The 20,777-nt window shown below is 68.6% G+C and overlaps 1 protein-coding gene across 1 annotated transcript; it reads right to left on the bottom strand.

Annotated features, from left to right (window-relative positions):
* Nucleotides 1-1,180: 1,180 nt before the first annotated feature.
* FRMD1 (FERM domain containing 1) lies at nt 1,181-9,484 on the bottom strand. The gene is made up of 13 exons (XM_070419152.1): nt 9,388-9,484; nt 9,180-9,268; nt 8,540-8,630; nt 8,061-8,140; nt 7,757-7,830; nt 7,337-7,523; nt 6,956-7,111; nt 6,371-6,436; nt 6,224-6,292; nt 5,510-5,681; nt 4,707-5,051; nt 4,120-4,193; nt 1,181-2,927 (listed from the first exon to the last, which is right to left on the bottom strand). Exons 2-13 carry the CDS (start codon nt 9,246-9,248, stop codon nt 2,736-2,738), a joined length of 1,575 nt encoding a protein of 524 aa, XP_070275253.1. The 5' UTR covers nt 9,249-9,268; nt 9,388-9,484; the 3' UTR covers nt 1,181-2,735.
* Between the last annotated feature and the right edge of the window lie 11,293 nt (nt 9,485-20,777).

Below are 20,777 nucleotides of genomic sequence, written 5' to 3'. Positions count from 1 at the left end.
CAGCGCGGTCCCTCCGGGGTCACGGCCCCGTCTGGCAGGACGAGGAGCCGCCTCCTCAAAGTCTCCAGGCCCTGTGGGGACACGTGGCCGCTGGGCGGGGCCTGTCTGCCCCCGGTTCTGGATGAGGCCCGTCCTCCATCAGCTGCTCTCAAACCTCACCCCGGGGAGGGCAGTGCAGGAAGAGGTGTGCCCTTGCTGTGCCCTTGTCCGCAGCGCTGGCCGCCTGTGCAGTGGGTGCCTTTCTAGATCCTCACAGGGAGTCGTGCAAGCTCCCTCCCCTCCCCTGTACATGAAAGCCTGACTGTGTTTAAATCCCCACGTATATTTTCCCGTTGATTCTTCGAGCGTGGGAGGGAGGGGGCAGATAGAGACGTGGACTGGCTGCCCCCGGCACGGGCATTGACCAGGGCGGGGAGGAGCCTGCAGCCCAGCACGTGCCCTGGACCAGGAGCCACACCCTCCCCATCCGGGGCGGCAGCAGCACGGCGAGCGCTTTTCTGGAGAAGAGTGTCCCGTCCCCAGAGTCTGCCCCTAAGAGCCGGTCAGGCCGGGACCCAGGCCGCGGGGCGTGGGACGCGAGTTCACACACGAGCTGCCTGGTCCCAGGTGCACTCTGGGCCTGGGCCCATGGCTGGGAAACTGGGAATATCCTGGGGACCCCCCCCCCACCAGGTTGCCCTGGCAGCTCCTGCCAAACCAAACTGCCCGGCTCCCTGTTAAGTCCCACGCCAGCAGGGCAGCAGCCACGGCAGCGCCCGGAGCCCAGGCTCAGCCCCAGGCCCCAGCAAGCCCTGCTGGCTGGCCCCGGAGTGGGCGCTGAACGAGCCCTCGGGGGTCCTGAAGTCTAGATCCACGAGCTTAGCCTCTGACCTCTGTCCAAACCTGGCCAGCCAGGCTGGGGGCGGGGGGTGGCATTTCTGCCCACGTTTTCCTGAGCCACCACCTGCTTCTTGGGAGTCCAGAGGGACCTGGTGGCCTTCCTTCTGGCCACACAGACACGTGTGGGGGAGAGCAGGGCTGCCAGGTGCACCCACAACCAGGGACCACCCAGCGCCCACCACGCCTCGGGGGCCGGGAGCCAGCCCGACCTGCCCCTCACACACCACCCGTTCCCCGCGGTTCAGACCCAGTTTCCTGAGATACATTTTGCCTACGAGACCTTTGGACACAAAAGGAAAAGATGCTCTTTCTTTTATTTATTTTTTAAAAAATATGTTCTTATTGGTTTCAGAGAGAAAGGGAGAAGGAGAGAGAGAGAAACATCAATGATGAGAGAGAGTCATGGATCGGCTGCCTCCTGCACGCCCCGCACTGGGGATCCAGCCGGAATCCCTGCATGTGCCCTGACCAATGGAACTGTGACCTCCTGGTTCATAGGTCGACGCTCAGCCACTGAGCCACGCCGGCCGGGCGAGGTTCTCTTTCTGGCTTTTCCAAGGAGCCTCCGCCCTCCTGAGGGGTGGGCCGCCCCCCTCTGCCCCTCCCCCCCTCACTGAGCTGGGCTGGCACTCCTGGGGGGGGGGTGGGGGCGGGGAGGGCGGGAGGCCACCCTGGGAGGGTTACCCGGCGGTTAGGGGACACCATTTCCATGTCCGCCCACCGGCCGGAGGAGGGACAGAAATAGGAGCCCCAGGGCCCGCCCTGCCCTGCTCCTCAGTCGGGGGGGGGGGGGGGGGGGAGGGGGGGGGCACGGGCGCTGGTCCCTGCCTCCATGGCCCTTGGCGCTGGCACCTTCAACTAGGGGGGTGGGTTAGGAATGAGGGGGAGCTCAGTCTGCACCCACAGAGACCACACAGCCCTGAGCTGCCAGGCGCCCGAGTCCAGCCCCACCCACCCACCTGCCCAGGCCCAGCACGTGCCGCCAGCGCCCTCCTGTGGCAGCGAGGGAGGCGGGGGAGGCGCAGGCAGCGGGCAGCAGGCAGTGGCCAGGGTGCAGGCGCAGAGCAGGGGGGGACCATGGCGTCAGGGACCAGCTGTGTGGGAGTGGCTCCCAGCGACCTGAACACACTCAGGGCCGGTGACGGAGCGCACAGGTCAGCTCGCCCACAGGCGGCCGGGGTGTGGGTGCAGGTGCTGGGCACGGGGCGGGGGGCGGGGGGAGGCCCGGGAGCCACAGGTGAGCCAGGGCCACTGCCCGGAGGGAGGAGCCAGGTGTGTTCAGGACCCGCTGTGCGCGCTCCTGTGGGGGGTGTGGGGGGGGGAGGTCTGCGGGGACCCGGGGCCCACACCGCTGTGGGCGGACGGGGCACCCGCCGGGGGGTCTGGGGGACAGAGCTGGGCCAGGCCCAGGGAGGGGCCTCGTCCGGGGCCCAGGCTCGCAGCGGCCGCACGGGAGAGGCCTGGGGAGCCTGGCGGAGCCCTGCGCTCGCCGAGCGCCCACGCGGGGCCGTGCAGAGGGAATCGGGGTCCCTCCTGGGACGAGCCCCGCTCCACTCGCCCCGTGTCCTGAGCGGGGACTGCTCGTCACCCCAGCGCCGAGGCCGAGTCCGTTCCACACCGGACCGCGATCACGACCAGGAGGCGCCCGAGGCCCCGGTGGCCCCGCCGGCACAGGAGGGGGTCAGGCTGGCGGCCGGCGGAGCCGCACCCCGTGGACCGAGCTGGCTGCGGGCGGAGCCCTGCGTCCCGGGGGAGCCCCGCATGGGCCGAGCCTCCATGTGAACAGCCGGGCCCCCGAGCCGCGCACAGAGCCCGTGCCGCGGGCGGAGCTGCCGGGCGGACCGAGCCTCCCGTGGCTACACCGAGACCTCCTCCAGGCGCGGGTCCCCCCTGAGGTCCAGGCAGAGGCGGGGCGCGGGCCCCGGGGGGCAGCTGCGCGGGGCGGGCACGGGCCTCCGGGTGGCGCGCGGGACGGGGCGCGGGCGCAGGTCCTCCAGGCTGCGGGTGTGCGGGTCCGCGTGGGCGTGGCGGGGGGCCGCCCCCGGGATCTGCGGGGAGACCGAGGGGAGTCCTGCTCTGTCACAGCCAGTGGGAGGCCGCTCCCCCATCTGTCCCGCCTCCCTAATGCTGAGCCCCGACAGCCCCTACCGCCCCATGGCCCCCGACCCCCACCGAGCCCTGCACCCCCACTGTCCCCGGGCAGCGGGTGAGTGACAGGGGTCCCCCCACGCCTGTCCGTCTCGGGGGACGCTCGCGGGATGGAGTTGCACCAGGGGGAGCTGGGGTCTCCGTGGGGAGCAGGGCCCGCCCCAAGGCTGACCCACCCCGCTCTGAGGGGCTGGGCCGGGCTGGTTCTGTTTCTGTTTTAACCAATGGGACCAGGATCCCTGCTCGAGGTGTCGGATGTTTAGGAATGAGCTCAGTCCCGGGGTCAGGAGCAGCCCTCCCGCGGGAGGAGCCGCAGGGCCCGGCTCTGAGCCGCCTGGTCCCGTCCAGGCTGGGGTCCAGCTGAACTGCTCTCAGCCACGGGCCCTGGACGAGGCCACCTGCTCGGTGCAGGGAGGGCTGGCCTCAGACCCTGGGCGGGAGCCCCAGCCACACGGGCAGACCCCACCCTGGTCTCTGGCCAGCTTCTCTCTCCCTCCTGTCCTTCCTCCTCCCAGGGCCTCTCCCCCAGGCCAGCTCCCAGCCAGGCCTGGACCCCCTCCGCCCCCGCCCCCCGCCTGGCACCCAGGACCCCGGCCTGGCCTCCTGCTGCTGCAGGGGGAGTTGCCCCCGCACCCGTGGGCACCCACAGTCGGAGACGGTGGGGTGCAGGTGGACAGGGCCGCACTGAGCACACGGCCAGAGGGGACCCCGCCTGCAGGCCAGTGCTCACTCAGACGCTGAGGCCAAGGGAACCCGCCCCCACCCCCCACCCCGCCAGGCTCTGGCTCCGGGGTCTCTGCCCAGGACCCTCCTATGGACCTAGGGCCGTGGTCAGCAAACTGCGGCTCGCGAGCCACGTGCGGCTCTTTGGCCCCTTGAGTGTGGCTCTTCCACAAAATACCGACTTCTGTGCATGGGCCACGAAGTTTCAATCGCACTGTATGTGCACGCCTGCACCTGGTATTTTGTGGAAGAGCCACACTCAAGGGGCCAAAGAGCTGCATGTAGCTCGCGAGCCGCGGTTTGCCAACCATGGGCCTAGGGGGACGCTGGGCCCCATGGGGTGGGCTGGGCCATGGGGGGGGGGCATACCTGGTGTAGGGCCTCGGTGCTCCAGCCCCGCATGCTGACCAGCGTGACCTGCACCACCGCCCGGGGGCCAGAGGCTGCAAGGGAGGGAGGGGCGTGAGCAGGCGGACAACTCTGGCCCCGTGGACGGCTGCCCCCAACCCTCCGACCCGGGTGCCCTGGGGCCTGGTGGTCCTGCCCGGCCCCCGGCAGCCCTGGTGATGCTGAGTGGCCCTGGGTGGGCCTGGGTGGCCCTGGGTGGCCCTGGGTGGGCAGGCCCTGAGGCTGGTCCCCGCAGTCACCACTTTAGGGCCCAGACCCCAGGACGCATGGCGGAAGCGCCCTGAGCCCAGGGAGCCGCTGGTGAGGCCCTGCTGTGGGGACTGACCGAAGCCAGTGCAGGTGCGAGGGGAGGAACCTGTGCGCGCGGCCCACCTAAAGGAGGGTGTGGCCGGCGGGGTCCTGCGCGCCGAGGCCTCTGTGGTCAGCGGCACAGAGGACGGAGGACCGCCACCGCCACTGCCGCCCGCCACCCCCGCAGGCCCCTCCTGTCCCAGCCCCGGCCCCGCGGTCCTGCCTCCGCGCGGCGACACTGCTCGGTGCTCACTCACCGCTCCCCCGGTGCCCCGGGTCCTGCGTGTCCCCCTCGGGCCCGGGCCGGCCTCCACTGCCACCCGCTGTGTCTCCGCTGCTCGGGCTGAGGCTGGAGCCGCAGGACGCCCCCTCCCCGGGGAGGGCTGCGGCCCCGGAGGGCTCGTCTACTGACATCTCCCCAGGCTCCATGCCGGACGCGTGGGAGCTGCCGTGGCTGTCGGCCGAGAGCAGTGAGAGGCGGCAGGGTCGCCGCTGGCCGCTGCCCCTGCTGTCCCCGCTGTCCCGGCGGCCCGCGGGGCACAGGCCCAGCTCCGGCGTGTCCGGCGTGTCGCTGATGTATGTCTCCCGGTAACACTTCTTCTCTGCAGGGAGAGGGGCAGGGAAGCCGACGTGAGCGCTGGGGACTGGGGTGCCGCCTCGTCTGATGGAGGCCCCGGGAGACGCAGTGCGTGGGGCGAAGGATTGCCGGAGATCGGGGTCTGCCTGTCCATGGTGACAGCCCGGGCCACCGGTGGGATGTGTCACAACTGGTGAACCCATGCAGGGCCGGGAGCTCACATCACGTCTGTGAGGAACCGCTGAGCAGCCACACACGCAAGCAGGAGTGCACACGCATGCACACACATGCACGCACACACACGCTCACACGCTCGCACCCCTCGGCCCCCCCTTGCACTGGGCTCCCCACAGGGGGCGGAGGAGGGGATCACCACCAGGCGACCAGATCCTCCTGGGGGGACGCCCATGCCCCAGGCCCGAGATGACAGGCCCCGACGGGTGGAGGTGGGGGGAGTGCAGGGGGGCGGAGGGCGGCGCCCACCTCGCGCCTCCTCCAGCAGCAGCTGCGCCAGCGCGGGCCGCAGGGCCAGGTGCAGCTGGTGGCTGGCACGGAGCAGGCGCAGCAGGTGGCGGGAGCGGATGGCGCAGCCCGTGTAGAACTCCAGCTTGCGGGTCACAGGCCGCCCGTCCGGCCGGATCTTGAACTTCTTCCCCTGGAGGAGGAGAAGGTGGATCGACAAGGACCAGGACGACAGGGGCAGCGTGTGAGCCGGCGGCCAGACCCACCCTGGGCGGCGGCCGCGGTTCCTGTTGGCGCATCTAATCCCACAGGCAGGTGTGCGTTTAGGGGCTCAGGCAAGCGGGGCGCCCGCTCGAGGTTATGAAAAGTCCAGACACTCCCCTGGGTGAGGTGGTGTGCACGTCCCTGGACGGACCCCAGGCCTCGGACCCCACCCTGCTCGTGGCCCCGAGGGCTGGGCCCGGGGCCTGTGGGGCTGGGACGTGGGTGGGGTGTCTGGAAGCCGGCTGGCCCACCATGCGTCTCTGCCTCCTCCTCGTTCTCTTTATTTCGCCCCCTTGGGAGCCAGAGCTGTCGGGGGCCAGCGGGACAGCCTGTAGGGTGGGGAGGTCTCCACGCCCGCTGCACAGCGTCAGGCTGGGCACCGCGCAGGGACGCTGGAGAACGGAGTGTCAGGCTCCCCTGGGCCCCGGGGGCTGAGACCCATCCCCCTCCACCAGACCCGGCGACGCGCACCAGAACGGCCAGCTTCCCGATGCGGGGCCAGGGCAGGTCCTGCAGCAGCTGCGGAGTGTGGTTCACCTCCTGCCGGGCACAGGGGCCGGGTCAGCCGGCGACGGGGCACCAGCCCTGGGGGGCGGCTCTGGGGGCTCCACCCCTCACCTCATAGACCTGCATTCCTTTGAGGGTCAGTCCCAGGACAATGGTAGGTCTTTCTTCCTTCTTATCCTAAAAGGACACCCATGTCAGAGGTCAGACCCCTTATGGGAGGTCAGGGGGCTCCCCAGGGACAAGCAGGGTCCCCCAGCCCCTCCGTTTCCCTCCCTGGAGGCAGATCCGGACCCCATTCCTGCCTCCTCTCTCCGACTTTCTCTCCCCGCTGACGGGCTCGTCTCACTCCCCAGAGAGCAGTGCCGAGCTGCCTGGGACACCTGCTGCAGGGACACAGCAGGAGAACGGGGGACACCTCCCCCGCAGCCCCCCTGTCCCGGCGTGGGGCGGCCTCGTTGCTGGAGAGCCCTTCCCTGGCTGGTTCCCGGACGCGGACACGGACCCTCCCTGCAGTGACTGCTCCCGGGGCCAGGCCACGCTGCCAGGACGGCAGCTCCACCACGAGGGCCACCCGCACTGTGGGTCCCGGTCCCGAGGTCAGTGTCACCCCCCCAGCCGTGGCCGCGCATCTGCTTCCCCCCACCGCCCGGGGCAGCCACGAGCCTGAGCCCCCTCTCCCCGCGGCGCCGGCGGGACCTTGAACAGCTTGAAGAAGTGGACGGGCACGTCCTCCAGCCGGCAGGCCTCCCGGATGTAGCGCAGCTCGGCCTCCCTGGGGCTCAGGCCCCGATGCTCGCGGTGCAGGGCGGGCACGTGCCTGAGGAGGTAGGCGCTGCCCCTCCTGGCGATGATCTGACCACAGAGTGGAGGCCCGTGAGGCCCTCCTGCCCCACCACCCGCCACCCCACCACGCCCACCCCACTGCGCCCACCCACGGCCGCCCCACAGCGCCCTCCCACGGCCGTCCCACTGCGTCCACCCTCGGCCGCCCCACCACGCCCTCCCACGGCCGTCCCACCACGCCCGCCCACGGCCGCCCCCAGTCCCCGCGGTCCTCGCCCCCACTCCACACCTTACCCACTGCGGGAAGTAGGCCTGGGGCTCGAAGTAGCCCCCCACGTGGGCGCGGGCCCGGTGGTTGCCCAGGTCGGCCTGCAGCGCGTAGGCCGCCAGCAGGAAGTAGGCCTCCTCGCAGTGGGTGCCCTGGGACTGCAGCACCCGCTCCCTCAGGTGGCAGTAGTACAGGTGCCGGCCCGTCCGGGTGCTGGGAAGGGGGCGGGTGGGTGAGGGCGGCTCCGCTGCCCCGGACGCAGAAACCTCAAACCCACCGTGCCTGCCCACATCCCCACCTAGAGAACAAATCTACCCGCTTGACAACCCCACGCTTCTCACGCGGCCTCACGGACCCCGTTACAAAGGATTGCTATGGCCCCAAGGGACGCAGCCTGGCCCGGCGGGGCCTCCACGCTCCAGGGGGCCCCTGCGGCCTGCACGCACCTGATCAGCCGCCCGTCTTCCACATAGAACTGCACCCGGAGGAAGGCCACAAACGGGGCCCTGGACCTCCTGCCCTGTGGGGGCGAGAAGAGGGGCCACGCGGACGGTGAGAGCGGACAGCCCCAGGAGTCGCCTGCCACACGTCTCTCCCCGCTTGCGCTCAGCTGGGGTCTTAGCAGCCAGGCCGCCCGCCCGCTGTCTGCCCTCTGGACGCGCTGGGACGAGGGGCAGCGGGCGCCACCTGGGGCGGCCCAGGCACAGGGCGGTCGGGGGCAGAGCGGGACCCCCGCCCAGCGCCCCGCACCTCCGGCCGCTCCCGGCTCCAGTCCTTGGAGAAGTACTTGCTGAGCTTCTGCTCCAGGTCCATGAACAGGTACTCGTTGTCTGAAGGGGAAGCAGAGAGGGAGGAGCTGCCGCCGCGACACCTCGGCCGGCCGACCGCTCAGGCCGGGGGAAGCCACGTCTGAAACCGCACTCGGAGCCGGACCCCGAGGGAGGAGCCCTCCAGGCAGGATGCCGCCTCGGCTCCGACCCGGGCAGGGGCCGCCGGTCCTGGTGGGAGGCGACACGTGCACAGGGGGCCCGGCTCCTGCAGGGACCCCGGGCCCCGCCAGGCCAGCCCAGGGCTGCGGTGGCGGCGGTGCCGGGCACAAAGCAGCCAGGGTCCGGGAAGCGGGAGTTAGGAGCAGGCGTGGCTCTCGGGGCCGGGAGAGCAGGGAATGATCCCTCAGACTCAGCCCCGGTGGGGTCGGAGGTCAGGGTCCCAGGGCAGAGCTGACTCACTTCTGACCACGCAGAGGCCGAAGAAGTGGGGCTCCCTGATGCCGGCCTCGTCACACACCTGCCTGAACAGCTCCCGCCCCGTGGCCTGCACCTGCAAGAGCGGCGGCTCAGGGCAGGGGGGGAGGAGCCTGCCAGGCTGTTCCCATGACCGCAGCCAGCGCTCATGTCCTGGTGACTGAAGACCAGGCCCCCCTCCCCCCCCACCGCCCAGGGCAGCCTGTGAGAACCTGAGGGGGGAGGCCCCGCCTTCATCGGGGGCGATCGCTCCACCCCGGGCTGGCAGGTGCGGAGTGCGGTGCCCCCCGGGAGCCCCTGCTGGGCCCTGATCCCCCGCCCATCGCAGGCCCCTCCTGAGAGCAGGGCTGAGCGGGTTCGAGTCCTGGCCAAGGGCATGCAGGTTGGATCACGTGTGGAAGCACATCCCTGTCTCTCTCTTCCTCCCAACCTCCCTCCCTCCCTCCCTCCCTCCCTCTCTCCCTCCATCTCTCTCTAAAAGTCAATGGAAAAACCACCCTCAGGTGAGGGCCAACAACAATGTGACAGGATCCAGTCAGAGAGGGGAGGGCAATGAGCACACGGCCCCCCACGGCCCCCGCTCACCCCACGGCCCCCCCACAGTCGGCCCCTCCCCAGCACTCACCCCCACAACCAGCCGCAGCCGCTCCCGCGTGGGCAGCAGCACCAGCACGTCCCTGTCCTCCGCGGCCATCTCTCCGGCCAGGGCTTCTCCTGCAGGAGACAGTGGTCAGGACGGCAGGGCGGGCCCAGCAGCCATGGTCTGCGTCCACCACATGATGGGCCCTCCCCCTCCGTCCGGCCATAGCTGGGGTGCCGGACCCCAAACGCACCCAGCTGTAGGCTTCCCAAGATGGGGTGCTGTGGGGAGCTCCTGGCTGGGGGAGGACAAGGGCAGGGCCAGGGTCCGGCCACCCCGGCAGGACAAGGTCCAGGCTGTAAATGCTGGGCTGTGAGCAGCGCGACTGGAATGCAAATAAACACTTGCTGGGCCTCCCCGCCTCGGTGACTCCCAACCACGCCCCCTCTCGGGACAGGAGAGGGCCACGCGGATGCCGGGACCAGGGCCACTGCAAGGTACCTGGAGGGGCTGCAGGGGCAGTAGGACCCACCCCTCTCAGTCTCCTGCGCATGGTCACCCAGCGAAGTGAGCCAGCGCCATGGCCACCCCGCCCGGAAACACCGTCCCCTGCAGGCCACCAAGTCCCTTCAGCAGCAGAAACTGACAGCCTCGCTCTTATGGCCTCTGGTCACTTCCTGGGTCACTTCCTGCCCACCTTGTGAGAGAGTCCGAGGCAGGTACGGGCCTCCTGCTGCCCGGGGGTCTGGCCCTGTGGTTAGAGGGTGTGCACAGCCCTCCTGCCCCTGCCCCTGCTCCAGCTCCTGCCCCAGCCCTGCTCAGACTCAGGGCTCCCCCGGGCTGCCCTGCAGACTTGGGACCTGGGAGGCCCAGCCCTGTCCTCTTCCCTCAGCTGAATGCAAAGCGATTCCTCTCTGACGTGGGCCTGGGAGCCGGCAGCCTGACGACTCTGAAAAAGGCAAAACCACCAGCGGACGGCCTGGCCCTCGTGTGTCCCAGCTCACGTGTCCCCTGAAACCACTGGCGTGGTGGCCTGTGGCCCACGGACTGAAGGTCACCAGCACTCCCGTCGTAAAAGACGGCAGTGGCCACTCCTTCTCAGGTGCCCGCACACGGCAGGGGGTGAGGGAGCAGGTGCCACGCCCACGCCCACGCCCACGCAGACACACGGGGCAGTGGGGGGGGGGGGGGGACACAGAGAGGCGGGTCCCCGGGGACCGAGAGCAGGGACTGATGCTCACTTCCTGCCGGCAGGTGAGTCCAGGCCAGGGAGGGCCCCTGGGTCAGGGGGAGCTCAGGTCCTGGAGGCCCAGGGCCCCTCGGCCCGCACCTGCCCCCCAGGCCCCGCTGTCCCGGCTGGTGGAGGAGGCAGGAGCTTCCCTCCGTGGGGGAAGCAGACGCGTGGCACGTGACGCCTGGGGCAGCCTGGCTGCACGTGTGGTTTCAGGTCTGGGAGGAGCCGGGGAGGCGGGTCCTCAGCCACAGCGGCCGGCCGCGAGTCCAGGTCCCCAGGACGACACCGGACAACCATCAGCAATAAAGAGGCACAAAGTACTGACGTGCACGAACCTCAAAACCATCACGGGGCCAGGGAGGAGCTGCCCATTCCCGCCTTTTGCAGGAGCCGGGAGCCGCCCAGAAAGGCGACCCCGGGATTGGGGGGGAAGGGGTTGGCCCTGCTGCCCGGCTGGGGGCCCCACGGCAGGTACAAGGGTCCGTGCGGGGACGCGGGGGCGTCCCGTCGGACATTTACTGAAACGCGTCCTGTCGTGGACGTAAATGTGTCCGAGCAGGCAGCTCAGACCTCAGTGAAGCTGTTAACATACGTGTCAAGTTATAAAACAGCAGAAACACTCGGACAGTCCTTCAGTGGACGGTGGGAAGTGCGTCTGCCAGAGCGGTGGCCCTCCCCGCAGGTGCGTGTGAGCACGTGTGCGTGCGTGCTGTGTGCGTGCACGTGAATGTGCGTGTGCATGCGTGTGCAGGTGGCGGAGCCTCGGGGACAGCGCCCTGGGCTGCCTGTCACTGCGGCCCCTCCTGCCCAGCTGCTAACACGCGTCCACTCGCCCCACCCCCGCGCCCGTTTCAGAAACAGCGCCTCTGAGTTGGGGATTGAGGGGCCCAGTTCGGGGCTCGGTGACCTGGAGCCCATGTGGGGCAGGGGGCAGCCAGCTCCCACCACCAGCCCCGCCCCTGACCCGAGTGGAGGTGCGTGACCCCACCTGCCCAGCCTCTTCAGCCTCCACCCCGGCGCCTGCGCCCTCCCTACAGGGTGTGAAATGTGGCCCCAGACGTGGGGAACCCAGAGCTGGGGGCTGCGTGGGCCAGAAGCAGAGGTGTGGGCAGAGGGAGCTGGAGCTGGGTGTGTGCTGGGCTCCCCTGCTGCAGGGCCGGGGGCTGGTCCCCAGTCCTGGATGGTCCCCCCGCCTAGCCAAGCCGGGAAGGACGTCTTCCCCGCGGGGTAGAGATGACACTGAGGCTGCAGGGCGGGGCCTTGCTGGAGGCGGAAGCTGTTCACAGTGGGGTGAGTGGGGTACGCTCTGCCTGGGGCCCCGCTCCGGGGGGGGACATGGGGAGCTGCTGCCTGAGCCCCCTTCCCGCCCCCCCACGGTCACAGCTCTGGTAGCTGGGGCAGCAGAGGACCCTGGGTCACTCCCGGTCTGTCCTTCCAGGTGCTGGACGGCAGGAGGGAGGGGAAGGAGTGACCAGTTAATTACGGGGGGCCCTCCCGCTGCCCTGGCTCCTCCCCCCTTCAGCTCAGCTGAGGCCAGATTCTTTGCATTCTCCCTGCTCTGCCTCCTCCTCTGCCTCCTCCCGACTGAGTCCGGGCACAGACACAGCCTGGCCACCGCCTGTTAATTTAGGGTCGAAGGAAGCGGTGAGCTGTCAACAGGCCCAGGGGTGGGGTCAGGCTGTGTGGAGAGGGCTGACCTGATGGACAGACAGACAGGCCCTGAGCTCCCCACTCCCCTCCCACACCTCCTTCAGTTCCTTTAGTAAGAAGTTTAATGCTGCCACACGTCATCTCAGTCCCCACTGACCGCCAGGCCCTCGCTGGACCCACTGACCACCAGGCCCTCGCTGGACCCACTGACCACCAGGCCCTCACTGGACCCACTGGCCACCAGGCCCTCGCTGGACCCACTGACCGCGTGCCCTTGCTGCGACCCCGCACCGTCCCAGCACCCGGACTCGTGGGGACCCGCCGCTGAGAACAGACACGCTTCACGCAGTAAAATGGGTTTTGGCGAAAGGCTGAGCCAGGTGTGGGGGCCACACTCTGGGGCTGCGTCCCATCTGGGGGGCTGCACTGGGCTGTGGGTTCAGACCCGGTCCCCACCGGCTGGCTGACCTCTGACCTGGGAGGGGCCCGGGGGCTGTGAGGGAGGTCAGGTGCCTGGCTCGCGGGTGAATGACGGGGGTCACAGCCCTGCAGCCCCGGCCAGCTCCAGGGCAGCTGCCTCGAGTGAGGCTGAGACGGGGTCTCAGCTGGGGACAGCGGGACAGGGGGACAGGGGGACAGCGGGACAGGGGGACAGGGGGACAGCGGGACAGCAGGACAGGGGGACAGGGGGACAGCGGGACAGCGGGACAGGGGGACAGAACGACTTAAAGGATGTATGAACTTCAGACCAATACTGTCAGTTAAAGTTTTTTAAAAAACAACACACACACCACCATTCGTGACAGGTCACTAGTTCAAGCGACAGCAGAGCCGATCTCGGGGACCGGAGGCTTGAGGTGCCAGGTGCCGGTCTGGCGCATGTCCCGGCTGGCGATGCAGACACCGGGAGCGGCCGCCTGGCCCAGCATCTCATTCCAGGAGAGACAGGACGGGGGCAGCGCGTCTCAGGAAGCCGAGGTCTAACTGGACGGTGTGTCCGGAGGGAGGGCTCCTTGGCTCGGGGGCAGATGGCAGAGCGGATCCACCCAGGCCTGAGGGGAGGGAGAGAGGGGAGGCCCCAGGGGCCAGTGGAAGCACCTCTTACCAGGGACTGGTGTGTCCCGTTACTAGTGACCCGGCTTAACTGGTGACCTGGCTTAACAGTGACCCGGGAGGACCTCCAGGGGTGGACAGACAGGCCGTGGGAAGAGGGTGCAGGCTGGGACCGCAGCCGGTTCCACGAGGGGCCGCTGGCTGAGGCCACAATCACCAGGGCCCCGCGAGGGCACCCAGAGGAGGTGAGAGCCTCCGGGGAGAGAGAGCCCGTCCTCCCGGGGCGGGTCCTGGGTGTGAGGCCGCGCTGCTCCCAGAGCACTGGCTCCGGGCCTGCACGGCTCCGAGCGACCTCCCGTGCAGCAGGCCTGCTCTCACCAGCCTCTGCCGGGCCTCCTGCACCAACACAGGCGGGTGGGGGCCTTGTGGAGGCCGGGCTGCGGAGCCAGGGTGCGGGAGTGGGGGTGGCGCAGGGAGGGGCAGGAGGGCCCCGGCAGAGGCCTGGCCCACCTGGCGCCCCCTGCCCCTCCCCGCTGGGTGCCCAGGTCACGGCATCACGGGTTCCCAGGGCAGGAAGGAGAGCTAAGCTCCGGGCCAGCCCAGGCCTGGGTCCCGCCCCGAAGAGCAGGGGCCTGCGCCACCTGCAAGTCCCGTGTTTGAAAGCAGAAGGTGAAATTGTACCAAGGATGATCCTTCACCCAACGCAGGGAAGCCATCCTGAGCACCAGGCCTTCAGAACCAGCGTCGGGCCCATTGACAGAGCGCGTGTGCGACATCGGACGGGGTCTGCCCTGAGCCCCCACCCGGGGTCTGCCCCTTCACTCAGGCCCCGTCCACCTGCAGGAACACCACGGCCACACGCTGACCCCTGGGTGGGGCTGAAACCCACGTGTGAGGATGAGCTGGAGGGCGCACGTGCTTCCCCACCTTAGCCAGGGGGTCCCCAGCTGACTCCGCACCCCACCCGGGCTGGCCCGGCTGCGCAGAGCCCCTCAGAACCAGCAGCCGCGTCTCGGGCACCGTGTTCCAGGTCCCGGGGTCGGGCGGCGCACGCTGAGGAGCTGGCACCGAGTCCCTGCTGACGGGAGGGGCACCGCCAGGCAGGCCCTGCCCTGGCAGCGAGGCGGCCCCAGCCCTGCCTCGGTCTTGGGGCCCTGGGTCCCTGAGGTTCGAGTTCACACCCCTCATCCACTGCGGGACCAGCACCTGGCGCGTCGGCCCAATGACACCGCTTCTCTGAGAAGCCGCTCTCCCCGGTGCCCAGAGCGCCTCCACCCAGGCCTGGCCTCTGGGTCCGTGTCCCAGGCCTCACGCCTGCCCCCCAGCCTCCCAGCCCCTGTCCACACAAATGCCCCCCTGAGCCGAGGAGGCCTGCCCTTGGCTCAACCAAACCCAGCTCTGCAGGTGGCTGGGCCTCCGGGCTTCCTGGCACCTGATCCCACCACCGGGCCCAGAGGAGTGAGCAGGGAGGGGGAGGTCTGTGACCACAGAGCCTGCGTGCCTCACTCACACACCTGCCCCCCAGGTAGAGGCCACCCCAGAGCCGGGCCGGCTCCCCTCTGCCTGCTCCTCCCGCTGCTGACCGACTGGGAACTGGGAGAGGGTGTGGGACCAGCTCACTCTTGGTCTCTGTCCCCTTTCGGCTGAGGGTCCTCAGAAAGGGCCCAGGGGTGCGTGTGGGCTCCCAGCGCGGCCCCCCAACAGGTCCCAGGAAAAGTCCACGCAGGTGGAAACACGCCCTCCCGCCCCCCACAATCCACACCCTCCCCCCACAACCCACACCCCCTCCCCTCACAACCCACACCCCCTCCCCCCACAACCCACACCCCCTCCCCCCACAACCCACACCCTCTCCCCCCACAATCCACACCCCCTCCCCCCACAACCCATACCCCCTCCCCCCACAACCCACACCCTCTCCTCCCTACAACCTACACCCCCCTCCCCCCACAACCCACACCCCCTCCCAGGGGACCCTCCCGGCTGCAGCCTCACTTCCCAACAAAGGAAGGCGCCTCTGCTTGTGAGTAACTAAGATGTCCTCTGTGCTTTCTGTCCATCCCGCACAGCCCCCCACACCTACCACCACAATGCTTGGGGGCCGGGGGGTCAGTCCTCGGGGGTTGGGGGGTCAGTCCTGGGGGGTTGGGGGGTCAGTCCTGGGGGATTGGGGGGTCAGTCCTGGGGGGTTGGGGGTCAGTCCTGGGGGATTGGGGGGGCAGTCCTGGAGGATTGGGGGGGCAGTCCTGGGGGATTGGGGGGCAGTCCTGGGGGATTGGGGGGTCAGTCCTGGGGGATTGGGGGGGCAGTCCTGGGGGTTTGGGGGTCAGTCCTGGAGGATTGGGGGGTCAGTCCTGGGGGATTGGGGGGCAGTCCTGGGGGATTGGGGGTCAGTCCTCCATCCACGTGTCTCCCTGAGGCTTTGGGGGTTAGACACCAGCGCAGAGGCCCCCGGGAACAGGACACACGGGAGGGAAGCCCCTCGAGGTCCCCAGAGGCCTCGGCCCCTTTACCTCCTGGAACCGAACCGGCTCAGAAACCCAAACTCAGCCACACCTGGGGGGGGGCGGTGCGGGAGGGAAAGAGGAGGCGGTACGCCGCCCCCCCGCCCCCCCAGCCCCGCACCTGCGCACCCGCCTGGGACGGCAGAACCAGGGGCGGGTGGGGGGGCCAGGGCCTCCCGAACCCTCTGCGGGGGACCTGGGGCGCAAACCCTAAACAGCGGAGCCAGGTGCCGGTCCAGCCAGTGCCAGGTCCCGGGTCCCTGGGCGGGTCGCTGGGGCCCGCGCGCTCACCTGCGGGGTCCCCGTTGGGGTCTGGGTCGGGTTCACGGTTCCAGGTCCGGGGTCTGGGTCTGGGAGCGGGTCTGGGGGCGGGTCGGGGTCTGGATCCGGGCTGGAGTCCGGGTCGGGATCCGGGTTGGAGTCCGGGTCGAGATCTGGGTCGGGGTCCGGATCCGGGTCGGGGTCCGGGTCGGGGTCGGGGTCGGGGTCGGGATCCGGGTGGGAGTCCGGATCCGGATAAGGGTCCTGGTCGGGGGAGGGGTCCAGGTTCGGGTCCCGGTCCGGGCTGGCTGAGGGGGGGTCCGGGACCGGCGTGAACGCGACCCCCGCTCCGTTGGGGTCTGGGAGGAACCCCGCGGGCCACGGCTGTTGGGGCGGCGGGAGGGAGGGGGGAGGGGACTGGGGGGCGGGGAAGAGGCCCGGCTTTGATTGGCCAAAGGCGCCCACACGCCCCGCCCTCCGCCATTCCCGCCCCCGGGCCCTTCACGCCTCGCCCCTCGGCCCCGCCCCCGGCCCCGCCCCCTCCCCCCCGGACCCCGCTCCCCCGAAGCCCCGCCCTCGCCCCCGCCCAGTCCCCCCGCCCCCTCGGCCCCGGACCCCGCTCCCCCGAAGCCCCGCCCTCGGCCCCGCCCAGTCCCCCCGCCCCCTCCCCCCCCGGACCCCGCTCCCCCGAAGCCCCGCCCTCGGCCCCGCCCAGGCCCCGCCCCTGGACCCTCTGCAGCCGCGAGGCCGCGGGTCCCGGTTCCAGATCGCCCATCGGGGTCGCTCCGTCCCAGGGTCGCAGGGTCCTGGGGTCACACTCCCCAGGGTTGCCCGTCCAGGGGGTGCCCCGTCGGGGTCTCCGTGCCCGGTGGTCACACTGTTTGGGGGTCACTGCCCCCGGGTCGCCCGTCCGAGGGTCGCCCCGTCCAGCTGTCGCCCCAGCCAGGTGCTCTGGGGGGCGGTCTGGACCCCAAGGGTGGAGCGCACGTCGCCCTGAGAAGCCCCCGACCACGCACCCCCTCGCGCCCTGACGCCTAGGCCGACCGCGCACCGCGGGGAGGGGGTTGAGGGGGGCGCGAGGGCCCCCCGCGGCCACAGCGTTCACTACCCAGCTCTCCTCGCACAGGAGAGCCTGCAGGGCGAGGGCATGTGTTCCAGCGACTCCTCTCCAACGGCCCGCGGCCGTGTGACCAGTGGCTCAGGGTGGAGGCGGGCGAGGGCCTTGGTGGGGAGGCCCCAGATCCCGGCCCGTCTGTGGGTCCCGAATGGCGCTGTCAGTCTCCTGTCCTGTGATCTCCGGCGGCCTCAGTTTCCCCACCTGCCCAGTGGGCTCATATTTCTTATGGGGTTTGGGGGGGGATCTGAGGGTTTACGGAGGCGACGTCTGTAGAACCTTCGGAAGGGCCTGGCACAGAAGGGCCGGGAGGAGTGAGCCTCCTGCTTGTTCTGTGCAACAAACCACCCCCCCCACCCCACCCCCCGCCACCGGGCGGACGACCCCTGTGACCGGTCTCAGCTCTGCCGTCTTGGCCGACGCCCCTTCCCCGTCCCCTGAGGCTCCTGCACTAACAGAGAAGCAGCCGTGTGACTGCGGAGGCCCAGGCCGCCCGGAGCGCACAGGGACGACCCGGCCGGGTGCCAGACCCAGACCAGCGCTGCCGGAAATCTCCAGAAGGGCCCGGGTCCCAGGGGTCCCGAAGCCGGCCGGTGTGTGTCCAGTGCTGGTGGCTGTTAGTGTTTGTGTTTTTTGTTTATAAGCTTCTGGGAAAATGATGCCAACTTCCCGGTTTCCTGAGCCTCAGAGCCTGGAACCCTAGCTTGTCCTCTGAGCCTGTAACAGGCCACACCGGCCTCGGTGGGGGGGAGGCTCCAGGGGCGGGTCCTGCTGGCTGCTCCCTCCTCCTGGCCCGCCGCACACCTGGAGGGTCACCGGGCCACCCTCTCTGCGTCTGCCTTCCCCGCTGCTCATAAGGATCCCGTCACCTTGGGCCTCCTCCAGCGTGACCCCATCCCGTCTGCAGTGACCTTTCCGGATAAGGGCGTGAGCGGAGGTCCTGGGGTTCAGAGGGCAACCTCTTTGTTTGGGGAGGAACACAGTCCAATTGGAAGCATTAAGCCAGCGGTTCTCAACCTTGGCTGCACATTAGTATCACCTGGGCCCACAGCCACGCCCTCAGGGGTCGGGATCGGGTTTGAGTCCGGATCCCTGGATCCGGATAAGGGTCCTGGTCGGGGGAGGGGTCCAGGTTCGGGTCCCTGTTTCTTTGTTACCGGGGTGGGGCCACAACATGAGTAACAAAAAAACAGAATTTCCGGAGGATGAGGCCCAGAAATCAGGATTTTAAAAAGATTCCCAGGTGATTCTAATGTGCAGTCAAGGTTGAGAACCACTGCCTTAAGCTAAAGCACCGTATCAGGTGTTTCCGGATCGGGGTCAGGTGTTCCTCCGGGCCAGGGGGCCGAGGTGAGGGGGGCCGAGGGCGAGGGCGCTTCCCTCTCTGTTTCCAGCTGACAGCGGGACTCGCAGCGGGAGCGCCAGGAAAGGCTGGTTTCTCCAAGGCCCGTCGACTCCTTGGCAGGATTTTCCAGGAACGGATCTGGCTTCTGACCCAGCGGAGCCGGGAGATGAGCTTGAGGAGGTGTCCGTGCGGACGCCCTTGCCCCAGGGAGCCAGCAGCCGTGGCTGCAGCTGAGGGGGTGCCTCTGCCTGACACCCCACTGCCCGGCCCGCCTGAGCAGAGCGACGCCAGGAGCTCCGCCAGCCGCTTCCAGCTCAGAAACAGCGGCCTTATCAGCACCATCAGACACCGGAGTGCCGGCTCAGGTGGAGAGACTCCGGGGGACATGCCCTGCAGCCCGCCACCTTGGGGAGGCCAGGCCCAGCCTCTCAGCATCAGGTGGGGGTGGGGGTCAGGGTGGGGGTGGGGGACAGGGGGTGGGGGCGGGGGACAGGGGGTGGGGGTGGGGGGGCCCGGTTCATTGTCTTCTCGCTGAACAAGGAAACACCTGACCGGGCTGAGGTGTCAGTGAACTCAGAGACGGAGCCAGAGGGGACCCACTCCATCCGCCCGCCTGGAGGTCAGAAGGCGACAGTGATGCCTCCTGGGAAACGGAATTTTCCAAGGTCTCCACGGACACTCAGTCCCACGGCCAAACCTCCCAGAGTTCGGGGAGCTGGGAGGGCTCTGCCGCTGAAGCGTGGGGCCCCCATTCTCGCGGACCCGGGAAGCCCCTGTGCCTGTCACTGTGGCCATGTCGCTCTTTACCCTGCAGAGAGGTTGCAGGAGTTCACGCCCCCGAGATCTCAGAAGAGACAAACCTCCAGAAAGGCTTTTGTTCAGGGGAGTGGGGGCCCCACCTTTTCCTCTGCTCCTCCAGGGGGCGCCCGCACCCCCCACAGGGAAGGGCAGGCTCCTGCGGGGGGAGGTGAGGCCATCCTGGGGGGCAGAGCTGGAGAAGTGCCCTTTGTTTCCTTGTGAGGGAAACTGAGGCACAGGGATGCTCTCTTCGTCCTGTGGACCTCGCACTGTCCACGCTGGTGACGTGCAGCCCCGGTGATCCACACACAGCCGAGCTGTCCTCTCCTGCAGCACCCTCCCTGGCCTGACCTGACCTCGATCTCTGCGTCCTCGCCCAGGCTGAAGGGGCAGTGCCCGCGGCACAGTGAGTGAACGGTGAGCGCACGAACCCGTCACCACAGAGGCTACCGGGCTCTGCCGTCCTGGGATAGGCCAGCACCTGCTGCCCGGCGGGCACCTGGTCTCGGGGCCTCGCCCCGCCCTGTCATTCCTTCTGACTCGTCCTGGTCTTTTTAATTTGCTATTTAATGGGTGTGTTTTTAAAAATACATTTTTATTTCTTTCAGAGAGGAAGGGAGAGAGAGAAAGATCAATGATGAGAGAGAATCATCAGTGTGCTGCCTCCTGCACACCCCGCACTGGGGGCTGAGCCAGCAGCCCAGGCCTGTGCTGGGAATTGAGCCATGACCTCCTGGTTCGCAAGTGGACACTCAGCCCCTGAGCCACACCAGCCAGGCTAATGTGGTTTTAGGTAAAAAATAAAAACTCACATCGTTGGTATTCGGGATGAATCTAATCAAGTCGATAACACTAATAAAGTAATAAAAATTTTGAGTTTTATTCTTCACCGTTCCATTGTGTGACGCCAGTTTTAAATGCAAAGCCTTGAGCTCACTCACACGAGGCCTCACCGAGGTCACAGAACGTGTGTCCTATAGTGTGTACAGCAGACGCACTCTGTTCTCGCCAGAGCAGCGAAAAGGCCGAGAGACGGATAGTAAGACGGTTGTTGTCGTTGTGGTAAAATGCAAGCAACACACTTTACAGCGTGCGCATTCCTAAGGGGGCGGTGCATTCGCACAAGAGGTCACACTGCTGTGCTATCACCACCACCTTCCACTTCCAGAACCTTCGCCTCTTCCCAGTGGACACCTTCCATGAGGCACCGCCTCCCTCCGCTCCCGCAGCCCCTGGCTCCCAGCATTCCCTGCCTCTCCGTGACCTTGGCTTGCAGGTGCCTCAGCACAGGGAACCGGCAGTCTCTGTGCTTTGGAGATGGGCTTCTCTCAGCACCTCCTCCGGCTCCTCCACCTGCAGCAGGAGCCAGAATCGCCCTCATGTTCAAGGCTGAGCGAGATTCCTTCCTGCGGCCGGACCGCCATTGTTTGTCCACCGGAGTCCATGGACGCCCGCCTTCGGGCCATTGTGAATAGTGTGTGATCACCGTTTTCTCTCCGGGGTGATGCCCACCTGCCGAGAGCCCTCTTCCTTTCGGCCACAATTTATACTCGAGCCGGTTTCTGCTACAAGAGCATCCTCTCGTCTGTCCGCACCCACGTCCTCCGGCGCAGAATAGTCGAACCAGGAGAGGCAACCAGCCCTGAAAGTAAGAGCTACCCCAGGAGCCGTGGGCGGAGCCCCC

Source organism: Myotis yumanensis, unplaced genomic scaffold, assembly GCF_028538775.1.
Source record: "Myotis yumanensis isolate MYYU_CA2020_CCGP unplaced genomic scaffold, mMyoYum1.0.hap1 SCAF_6, whole genome shotgun sequence".
In the NCBI taxonomy this organism is placed as follows: Eukaryota; Metazoa; Chordata; class Mammalia; order Chiroptera; family Vespertilionidae; genus Myotis; species Myotis yumanensis.
This window is presented reverse-complemented; position numbering and strand designations above follow the sequence as displayed.

What these genes read in the sequence shown, in the direction of transcription:
- FRMD1 (XM_070419152.1), bottom strand. Translation starts at nt 9,248, where the DNA reads ATGGCCGCGGAGGACAGGGACGTGCTGGTGCTGCTGCCCACGCGGGAG. An exon ending in GGCTGCGGCTGGTTGTGGGG is followed by an intron (nt 8,631 to 9,179) that starts GTGAGTGCTGGG and finishes CCGCTCTTGCAG; the next exon opens with GTGCAGGCCACGGGGCGGGA. An exon ending in GGAGCCGGGAGCGGCCGGAG is followed by an intron (nt 7,831 to 8,060) that starts GTGCGGGGCGCT and finishes TCGCCCCCACAG; the next exon opens with GGCAGGAGGTCCAGGGCCCC.